This window comes from Helianthus annuus, chromosome 14, assembly GCF_002127325.2.
Source record: "Helianthus annuus cultivar XRQ/B chromosome 14, HanXRQr2.0-SUNRISE, whole genome shotgun sequence".
Lineage (NCBI taxonomy): Eukaryota > Viridiplantae > Streptophyta > Magnoliopsida > Asterales > Asteraceae > Helianthus > Helianthus annuus.
This window is the reverse complement of record NC_035446.2, coordinates 6,446,110-6,456,411: the sequence shown is the minus strand read 5'-3', so window position 1 is coordinate 6,456,411 and position 10,302 is coordinate 6,446,110. Positions and strand designations below refer to the sequence as shown.

General features: G+C 36.1%; 2 protein-coding genes across 2 annotated transcripts; one reads left to right on the top strand and one right to left on the bottom strand.

Moving 5' to 3' along the window:
* The first annotated feature begins 4,328 nt into the window (after positions 1 to 4,328).
* LOC110907999 (cell division cycle 20.2, cofactor of APC complex) lies at positions 4,329 to 6,780 on the top strand. Its single transcript, XM_022152904.2, has 5 exons — positions 4,329 to 4,675; positions 4,959 to 5,228; positions 5,307 to 5,576; positions 5,661 to 6,242; positions 6,320 to 6,780. Exons 1-5 carry the CDS (start codon positions 4,604 to 4,606, stop codon positions 6,461 to 6,463), a joined length of 1,338 nt encoding a protein of 445 aa, XP_022008596.1. The 5' UTR covers positions 4,329 to 4,603; the 3' UTR covers positions 6,464 to 6,780.
* A 713-nt stretch (positions 6,781 to 7,493) lies between these two features.
* Positions 7,494 to 9,976, bottom strand: LOC110906351 (secretory carrier-associated membrane protein 1). The gene is made up of 9 exons (XM_022151497.2): positions 9,725 to 9,976; positions 9,578 to 9,640; positions 9,102 to 9,135; positions 8,916 to 9,038; positions 8,523 to 8,585; positions 8,331 to 8,424; positions 7,871 to 7,916; positions 7,682 to 7,749; positions 7,494 to 7,554 (listed from the first exon to the last, which is right to left on the bottom strand). Exons 1-9 carry the CDS (start codon positions 9,761 to 9,763, stop codon positions 7,494 to 7,496), a joined length of 591 nt encoding a protein of 196 aa, XP_022007189.2. The 5' UTR covers positions 9,764 to 9,976.
* Between the last annotated feature and the right edge of the window lie 326 nt (positions 9,977 to 10,302).

The window sequence follows — 10,302 nt, the reverse complement described above, 5'->3', positions numbered from 1 at the left end:
TTCTTTTGAAACAACCCTGCCCCAAAGACTACATGCCTTTAAGATCGTTTCCATTAGAATTGTTCATTATGTATAATTTGATTCTGTTAACTTTGGGCATTGAAGGGATATACTTACTTGCTTGCGGATTGGCATTGGCATGCTTTCTTTGTGGTCTTTTCCTGACATACTTCCATTCTGATATATGTTCTTAGACTTTTTCTTTCCTATCTTCTTTGCTTTACTTCAATATTTTCTTGCTATTATTCAATCTTTCTTCTTGCTTGCACCACACAGGTCTTGATTTGCCACACAAGTCTTCTTGGTCACACAAGTCTTATCACCACGAAGGTTGTACCACGAAGGTTATGCACCACAAAAGTTTTGCACCATGAAGGTTTTTGTACCATGAAGGTTTTTCCACCACGAAGGTTGTACTTCACAGGTTTTTTGTACCACGAAGATTTTGTACCACAAAGGGTTTTCCACCATGAAGGTTGTACCACACAGGTTTTCTCGAATTTTGAACTTGCTATTTGAGATTCATTTTAAATTGCGTTCTTTTTTAAAACATACTTTATGTTTGGGGTGTGCATGGGTCGGTTTGGGTCGGTTTTGACCAAAACCATAACCATAACCGCGATGTCGGTTACTGGATAACCATAACCATAACCGATCGGTTATGGTTATTCGGTTTTGATGGTTATAGCGGGTCGGTTATGGGTGGTTAACTGTGTATTTAGCTTAGCTAAAAATAGCTTAATTGTTTAAACATGGAGTAAATTGTTATTGCATATTTGTATATATTAGTATATTACATAGTATTAAAAGATACATATAATCTATAATATTAATACCAATTATTATCGAATATTCAAATAAAGTGATATGATACATTCCATAAATTCAAATAAACATTCAACCAAAACCAAAAAATGATATGAAAAACCAATAAATACTAAAAATCTTCAGTCAAAAACATCAAATATTAAAATATGGTGAAAAGTCCTAAATCCTACAAAGATTTATTACATGTCGGTTTGGTTCGGTTATCGTGGGCATGGAAAAAATGATAACCATAACCGACCCGCTACATTCGGTTTTCAAAAAAACCGTTAACCGACCCACCGGTTTTTTATTTGGTTCGGTTTTTTCGGTTCAGTTTTGTCGGTTAATTCGGTTATGGTTCGGTTAATGTCGGTTTTTTGCACACCCCTACTTTATGTTCTTTTTGAAAAAAACAGATTTGTTTTTTGAATTCCTAAAAAAATGGCAGAATCGATTCTCACTGATTTGATTTGAGATTTGAATTTTTCAGAAGAATTCAAACAAACAAGATGTTTGACTGCAATTAATCAATCTCCTTTGAGTCCTTTTCAAGAGGAACTATAGAAAATGGGTAGTCAAAGACATACACCTTTTTTTTTTCTTATTCGAGATTTTTTCTCAAATTCTTGACTGGGAAATTTTTGTTATTGACTCTGTATCGATAAATTATGGAACAATGGGGATAAATGGCGAAATAGTTGTGAAACATCTACAAAAAAGAGACAAAAATATTTATAATTTCATTGTTTAAAAATGCTAATTAACATTGTGACCCAACTGCAAAATTGTTATTAGGATATGAGATCACATTTCATAAATACAAAGTGAGTGGTTGATCGATGTTCATTCGGTATCTATTACATAGGTAGGTAACGATTATCAGTTGTGTCATACACAACTCTCGGGCTTGGGATCGCATGAGACGACGTGTCAAGACATGGTACATTTAACCCCAATTATGCCCACTTAAAAATTATTTCAAGTGATATTGGTTCTCTAATAGAAGTGTGTGGAAATGGCCTTAGTGACTTAGGAATCGCGAATCAACCTCTCCCAAAACAGTAGGCCCAACGCAAGGTAAAAGCTAACAAAAGGGTTCAGATAAATTGGTTACTATTTCCATTTTAAGATGACATAGAAATATCGAGTTAATACGGGATTTACTTTTATATTTTGATTAACAAAACGGTAGAATATAGTTGACGACTTGTAGCATGAGGCAAGTCATCCAATTTTAGTAAAAGTCCAATTTTAGTTTATGTTCGTAATTAGTTTGAAAATCCATTGAACTCTCAACACAGCTTAATTTTAAATAACCTATTTAAAACTATTATGATCGTTAATCGCGAACTTGATTTTAAATTAATTAACATTTATTAATTAATAGTATTATCAAATTAACAACTTTATTTAAAAACCAAATGTTTTACCTTATAATAAAGCTCTTTTTATTGTTTACCTAAATATTACAAAGGGTTTCAAATAACCCGAAAAATATAAATATTGAAAATAGCTAAAAACTACAAACAAACAAAGGGTGGAGATACGATAGGAAGTTTATTTGGCTAGGAAGGCTAGGAAGTGATCTTGACCATCCATTAAGTTAATCAAGGGCTAAGATTAAATCAGGGAAATTGAAAAAAAGAAAAGAGGCGCGTGAGTTTGTTCAAGGGCATTCTAGTCAATCCAAGCCAATAGTTTCTCTCTCCTCCAATTCCCCCTCATTTTTTAAACGTTAATAACTTTTTCATACGACATTATTTTTTTTATAAAAATTACACAAAAAAACGAGTGTTTTTTTATCTTTAAAATGAGTATACTATTGCTATATTTTAAATTTTTTTTTAAAACCCAGTTGCGTAAAACGCAATAGAAAAACCACCAGTTACGTAAAACGCAATGAAAAAACCTAAAAAATGACATTTTTCTAAAACGCAATGCACCAAAAACACAAAGAAATGACTTATTTGTAAAACGCAATTGCCAGAAAACACACACAAATGTCTTATTTGTAAAACGCAATGGCCAGAAAACACATAAAAATGTGTTTTACCTAAAACGCAATGCACCAAAAACACAAAGAAATGTCTTATTTGTAAAACGCAATGGCCAGAAAACACTTAAAATGTCTGTTTTCTAAAACACAATGGACTTAAAACACATAAAAAGTGTTTTACCTAAAACGCAATGCACAAAAAACACAAAGAAATGTCTTATATGTAAAACGAAATGGCCAGAAAACACTTAAAAATGACTCATTCTAAAACGCAATGGACTGAAAACACCTAAAAAATGTGTTTTACCTAAAACGCAATGACTAAAAACACTTAAAAATGTATTTTTTTCTAAAACGCAATAGCCAGAAACCACATAAAACTCTCTTATTTCTAAAACGCAATGGACACATAAAACTGCCTGTCACTGTGAACTATCTGAATTGTCTACGAATTACTGTCTTCGAAATGAGCCAATTTCTGGAAAATTAATTCAACCCCAGCCAGGGGCTCTGCCCCTTGGACCCCGCCAAGGGCTGCCGCCCTCGGACCCCCGCAAAGATCGTAAAACGCAATGACTAAATCAAAAACCCAGATCGTGAAAATGAAATAAAGAATTTCTTACATGGATCGAAGCCGATTTCTTCATCAATTAACGAAATTTGAATGATAGAAACACTTATCAACGCTCGAATCGAACAAATCGAGTGATTATCTCCAAAATCACCGGAAAAAACGAGATTTTTTTATGAAATTAAATTGGGTTTTCTTCAAAAAAAGCTGAAGAACACGTTGATCGGGTTTTGAATCATTGATTGGTGATGAAAATCGCACTATAATGTAGTGATTATTGAGATAGAAAGTGAAGAAATAGTTGAAGATGATGGGTTTTGAAAATGGTGGGTTTTGAAGTTACTGGGTTTTGAAAAAGGAAGAAGAAGGAGTTGGATTGACTAAAATCCCCTTTCTCTTTATTTTAAAATTTGCCACATGTCATAATCCTATGGCTTCCTATCATTCCTAGCGAAAATTAACTTCCTATTTGATATTTTCCCAACAAACAAAATCATGGAAGTCAACTCAGTCAAACGCTTTTAATAAGTTGTTAACAGAATACTTAGACCAAAAGTTTTTAGGCCATATTTATTATCTAGACCAACTTTGTAAGTCCCAAACATTTAAAGCCTACATGTAAAACCGAAAGGCAAACCAACCAATACATAAAACCTAGATACCAAAACCAATCGGTTTCCTAAAACCGAAAACCTCAGTTTTATTTCGGTTTAAGCTCAAAACCGACCCATATACACTCTACACCTAGACGACTGACCAACCAAAAAAACACCACCTATGTCCGGTTCACATGTTTATGAGGCTTTGGTCTGGTTAACGAGACTCGGTTCGGGTTATAGATGTTGGGTTTGGGTAGCAACGAATTTAAAGCTGTCATTTAGGGCTAGCCCATTCGTTTCCTTGCCATAAGCCCAGCCCAAAAGAAGTTTACAACGGCTACTTTTTACTTGCTAGCCGTTTGATCACTGCCGGAACAAACCCCAAATACCATTCAAAACCCTAGTTTTTCTTTTCATATATATAAACCCCCAAATCTCGCTGTTTAATCAAACAATTGCTCTTACATTCTTCCAATATCCATTGATCTAATCACGCTCTTTACTTCTGATTTCTGTTTTGTTCATTTTTTTTTGTGTATTAATCTCTTTTTTTGCAGGAATTTTTCATCTTTCTTATCTTTGATATTTGATTATACGTCTATTATATCTATATTTGTTACTACTAATATCATGGATGCAGGATCTGTAACTTGTTCTCCAGCACGACACCAAATTCTTCGAAGAAAAAGTTCTCAAGAAAACGTAATTTCTGTTTCATAATTAGGGCTTTTTGTTTGATTGAATTGGGTTACTGAATTAGGGTTTTGTTTGGTTGAATTGGGTTACTGAATTAGGGTTTTGTTTGATTGAATTGGGTTACTGAATTAGGGTTTTGTTTGATTGAATTGGGTTACTGAATTAGGGCTTTTTGTTTGATTGAATTGGGTTACTGAATTAGGGTTTTGTTTGATTGAATTGGGTTACTGAATGAGGGCTTTTTGTTTGATTGAATTGGGTTACTGAATTAGGGTTTTGTTTGTTGTAGTTGGATAGATTCATACCGAATAGATCCGCGATGGATTTTGATTACGCGCATTACATGCTAACACAGTCCAAAAAAGGTAAGGAGAATCCGGTTGCAAGCTCACCGGCGAAGGAAGCGTACAGGAAGCTGTTGGCGGACAGCCTCGGCATGAACAGAACCAGGATTCTAGCTTTCAGGAACAAGCCTCCGACACCAAGAGACGCGGTTCCAAGCGAGTGGTCTTCGGTGCAGCAGGCGAAGCCAGTAAAGGCCCGTAGATACATCCCTCAGGTGATTATTTACAATATCTGTTTGTGATTAAATTCAAATTTGTGTTATTGTTTAAAGTCCTAAAATGTTTGGTTACAGACTTCGGAAAGGACGTTGGATGCACCCGATATTCAAGATGATTACTACTTGAATCTGTTAGATTGGGGGAGCGGCAACGTCCTCGCTATTGCCCTAGGAAATACGGTGTATCTATGGGATGCTGCAGATGGTAACACATCGGAACTTGTGACTGTAGATGACGATGTGGGTCCGGTTACGAGTGTTAAGTGGGCACCAGATGGCCGCCACATCTCAGTTGGATTAAACAATTCGGAAGTCCAACTCTGGGATTCCACCTCGAATAAACTGGTACTGATCTGGTCCTTGGAACTTTTATGATTATATCTTGTGTTTTTTTTATAATTGTTTTTTAAATTAATCGTTTTGTGACAGTTGAGAACGTTGAGAGGGTGCCATCAATCTCGGGTCGGATCAATGGATTGGAACAACCACATCCTCACAACTGGAGGAATGGATGGCCGGATCGTGAATAACGATGTCAGAATTAGAGCACATATAGTGGAAACATACTCCGGCCACCATCAGGAGGTTTGTGGGTTAAAATGGTCAGCTTCTGGTCAACAGTTGGCTAGCGGTGGTAACGACAATCTCTTACACATTTGGGACAGATCAGTGGCTTCTGTTAATTCACGGAGTCGATGGCTTCACCGGCTGGAGGATCACACAGCTGCAGTGAAAGCACTTGCCTGGTGTCCATTCCAGGGTAATCTTCTTGCGTCCGGTGGTGGCGGTGGTGATAAATGTATAAAGTTTTGGAATACACACACCGGTGCTTGCTTGAACTCGGTGGACACCGGGTCCCAGGTGTGTGCGCTTCTATGGAACCAAAATGAGCGTGAGCTGTTGAGTTCACACGGTTTTACTCAGAACCAGTTGACTTTGTGGAAGTATCCGTCAATGGTCAAAATGGCCGAGCTTACTGGGCATACATCCAGAGTTCTTTTTATGGCGCAGGTAAATATATTCAACTCTAAAGTTGTAACATTTATATATAAACAATGATCTGTAACTATAATCCAATATGTTTGCAGAGCCCGGATGGGTGTACAGTGGCAACTGCTGCAGGAGACGAGACGCTGAGATTTTGGAATGTTTTTGGGAGCCCGGAAGTGGCTGCTAAGGCTACCCGAAAAGCTGTTCCCGAGCCTTTTGCTAACGTGAATCGTATTCGTTGATTTTATGTAAAAAATGTTGGAGCTACCTACAAACCGACTTGGCCTTTTGCTCACTTGAACAATATTTGTCGAAGTTTTGTATTGTTTTTGGGTGCACTATAACTAAAGATACCCAAAAACCAACCCGACTCATGCTTTTTGGAATGCTAATGAGAACACTAATGAACCGCTGATTCATGGTTGTTTCTTGTATAGTCGAAGTTATCACGAATTCTTGTATAGTCAAAATAGATTTGAAAGTTCTTGTATAATTCAAAAAGTAACTGAAGGATGTCATGTAGCAGCATATTTGATATGGCTACTTGTAATTTGGTTTACATCCTGCCTTATTGTTCTGTTAGTAAATATGTAGCTCTATCTTTTGATGGCGAGGTTTTACCGATTATTCCACTGTCGTGCCTTCGGGCGGGGGGAGGTCGGGATTCCGCGCATCTGGGAGAGCCAAGGGGCTGGCGGCGGTCGAGTAGTCGACGTTGGCCACAGTGCCCGGTGTCACGGTGGTTGGCACGTAGTTCCTTGCCGTTCAAAAAAAAAGTACACGCGAGGCTGAACTTTTCATGTATGAATCCCAACATAGAAATATTTTATTAGATAATTGACAAAAGGTCGATCGCTGACTCTAATACCAACTAGTTTGCACATCTAAAACCCTCTACAAGGAACTTAAACTTTGGCCCGTTTTGGCCATGGTTAGCCATGTCCTAATGCTACCATCATACTCGTTCTCTTCACATCACGCTTGGCCTCTTCAACTTTTCCGCTGCTACGAAAATACCTAAAAACGTCCTGCACATACATATAATATATCAATAGACAAGAACCAGAACAAGTTATGCATGTTGTGTAACAGAACCTGAATAACCCATAAGCTTATCACTGATTCAAGAGCGAAGAGCGCGCATCCGACCAAATACATACACTACAAATGCAAACAAAAAATACCCCCCTTAGACTTGTGTAGTTTCCTTCACTGTTTTGTGACGTGTGTTTGTTTTATGTGTATTGTGAATATTTGAAGGAAAAAAAAAGGTTAAGAACTTACTCCAACCATACCATTAACCGGTAAAACATCAAGCGCTGGCAAAATCCCACTGTAACATTTAAACACAAATCAAGCATTGCGTGTCGTTAAATATTGTAAACAAAAATATCAAAACATGAAGAGCATCAAACAGTGATGGCTTAATTTCTAGAGCATGATTCAAGGAATCAACTTACGTTAGAGATTTCCCGTCGAAGATCACAGGAGGGGCAATAGAGGCATATACACAAAAGAAAAGGTGACACTGCAAACCGAAAATCTTGACGGATTAAGCCACCTTAACTATCAATAATATAGCAAGAACAAAATCATAGGTGGAAAACATTTAAAAAACATAAAGAAAAAACATATCGGAAACTGCTTACACTGTATGTAAAGAAAAAGAATCCAAACATCAAAGTACCATCAGTCCTGTTGAGAAAACAACAAAAGTATATATAATTAACAGTAACAACTAAGATTCCGTATTCTCTTTAACATCAAACTGGATTTTAATAATTCAAAGTATGACAATATCCCGATAAAATATATACTAACATGTGACCGATCACACTTTTAACTTTTACTTTCGTTGTAAAGTGCAATCTCACTCTAACTTAAAAGCAACTTTGTTACCCCTACCTTCCAGGTGTTTTAAAACATTTTACAACATTCTGGTCGGGATAAAAATCAACTAGTTGTTCATTAAGGGCAAACAAAAATACTTTTCCATTGAAGTGGGATTATCCTTGGCAACAAAAGGTCATAGTTTGGATTACCAAAATCCATTTGTCACTTGAAATTTAGATCACATGATCTAGTTACATATACGCCTTAGGATTATACCTCATAGCGCGATACAATGGACGATACCACAAGATATAAGCCCCAGGAATTCCTGTTATGAGGTAGATAATTGCAAGTAACCAGATCTCCAAGGCTGGGAAATTAAGAAACAATGATCTAGCTTAAGATGTAGTTATATAGCAATACGTATGACTCTTTTGTTAAATATTATGAGTTAAGTGTTATGTGAACCTGCGCCTTTAAACCAGGCCGTTGTGACTGCAACAAGATTCCATATGAGGCAGACGACTACACCTGAAAAAACATCACATTGTACAAAATCTTATTTTATTTTTAAGTTGAATTTCGTTTTTTGATCTAAAGAAACGTTTTGACTTTAACACGTTAAGACGTGAATGTTAAAAGGGATATTAATTAAATTCTAAATTTGCTACAACGTATCTAGCCTTTTTTGCTTCCAACTTGAGACCGTTAGCAATTCGGTCCTATGTCATATTGTCATTCTTCCTACTTAGTGACAGGGAAACAGTATTGATCTAGTTTTAGACACAGGCAATTTGCATTACAATCTTCATGAGACTAAGAACATATCAATTTGCATTACAATTTTCGAGAATAACATACCGAGCAATGTTGTGAATGCAACATACTGTGTTCTTTGTAGATGAATCGGGATTTCATTTAGAATGTCATGATGAATTAGAGGGAGAAAAGGTGGCCAATTTTTTTCTTCCACGCCAATTCTGGCTGCAAAACATACAAGTTTATATCGATTCAAGCAAGTTTAATTTATAAAAAAAATGAAATTACCTCTTGTGATAGCGTCCTCCTTCTTCTTTAATTCCTACACAAAAAAAATTACTACCGTAAGATGTAGGTGACTTTAGTGTTATAAATTCATCTTAGGTAATTTACTGGAAAATCTGAATAAGTTTTGTTACGACTTAGGAGGTGTGGAGACTAATCTGATTATCGTTTTCACTATGTCGTTTAGAGTTATGATTCGATGCTTATAAAAGCGTTATCTTAATTTGGTCTATTTTATGTTAGACACTTATAAAACACACACACACACTCGTTCTTGATTTTCTGAATCATTTGATTGAGATTTCGAATAATCCACCAAGTGTTACCGAGTCATATATAACTATAACCTATGATCATTAGCAACAACATTCATAATCAAGATTCAATCACAATTGCACTATTGGCCATATAAAATTTCGACAGAAACCGATAATGTGCATTTAAAAAAAATACAATCATAAGACACAAAAAATAAACACCTCTTCCCGCTGATTCAGTTCGATCTCCTTGGCATCGAGTTCTTTCTCCTTGGCGCTCAGGTCCTAATTAACCGAGTAATAAAAACCGGTCATCGTAAGAATAACAACTCACAAGTTACAAACAAGAGCAGTTATAACAATGATTACCTCTCCAGCGAAGGGATTAGAATCGTAGTCGTTACCCATGAGATAAAAGAAATCACATTAACTACAAAATCTATGATCAGTAACATACGGTAAATGATCAAGACATTTAAGGTTTTGAGCGAATGTTTGGGTTATTGTAGTAGTATTTCACCAGCTGCTACTTAATGAATGAAATCTTCAAAGATCAGTAGATGAGAAAAAGTAGTGTATTTATATGTAGTTAACTGTGGACTAGGCACTTAACTTGCTGCATCACTGGTTAGTTTTTTACTTTTCAATATTTCTATTTTATACCACATATATTGGATTTTAAAAAAAATGATAAATCACTTTATTTTTTTGAAAAAAACGTGATAAATGTTAATTTTCATATTTCTCTTTATTTTTGTCTATGGCATGGTAGTCAAAGGTGTTATGAACCTAATGGGCCTGAGCCAACAGACCCAGCTCAAGACACCCATCAAGTTACACGGACCTGTCGATTGGGGGAAAGAAACATGGTGGTATATAAAAAGGTACAGAATCGAAACACAGGGCATGAATGAATATTGTTAGAAGGTTATTGGCTTCTTCTTCCC

Bases quoted from the DNA above. Each gene is read 5' to 3' on its own strand.
- LOC110906351 (XM_022151497.2), bottom strand. From the start codon at position 9,763: ATGGGTAACGACTACGATTCTAATCCCTTCGCTGGAGAG. The intron at 9,136-9,577 runs GTGTTTATTTTT...TTTTTTGTGTAG, and splicing joins AACTGAATCAGCGGGAAGAG to GAATTAAAGAAGAAGGAGGA. The intron at 7,917-8,330 runs GTATAATCCTAA...TTTTCTCAACAG, and splicing joins CCATTGTATCGCGCTATGAG to GACTGATGGTACTTTGATGT.
- LOC110907999 (XM_022152904.2), top strand. From the start codon at position 4,604: ATGGATGCAGGATCTGTAACTTGTTCTCCAGCACGACACCAAATTCTT. The intron at 5,229-5,306 runs GTGATTATTTAC...GTTTGGTTACAG, and splicing joins CCCGTAGATACATCCCTCAG to ACTTCGGAAAGGACGTTGGA. The intron at 6,243-6,319 runs GTAAATATATTC...ATATGTTTGCAG, and splicing joins GAGTTCTTTTTATGGCGCAG to AGCCCGGATGGGTGTACAGT.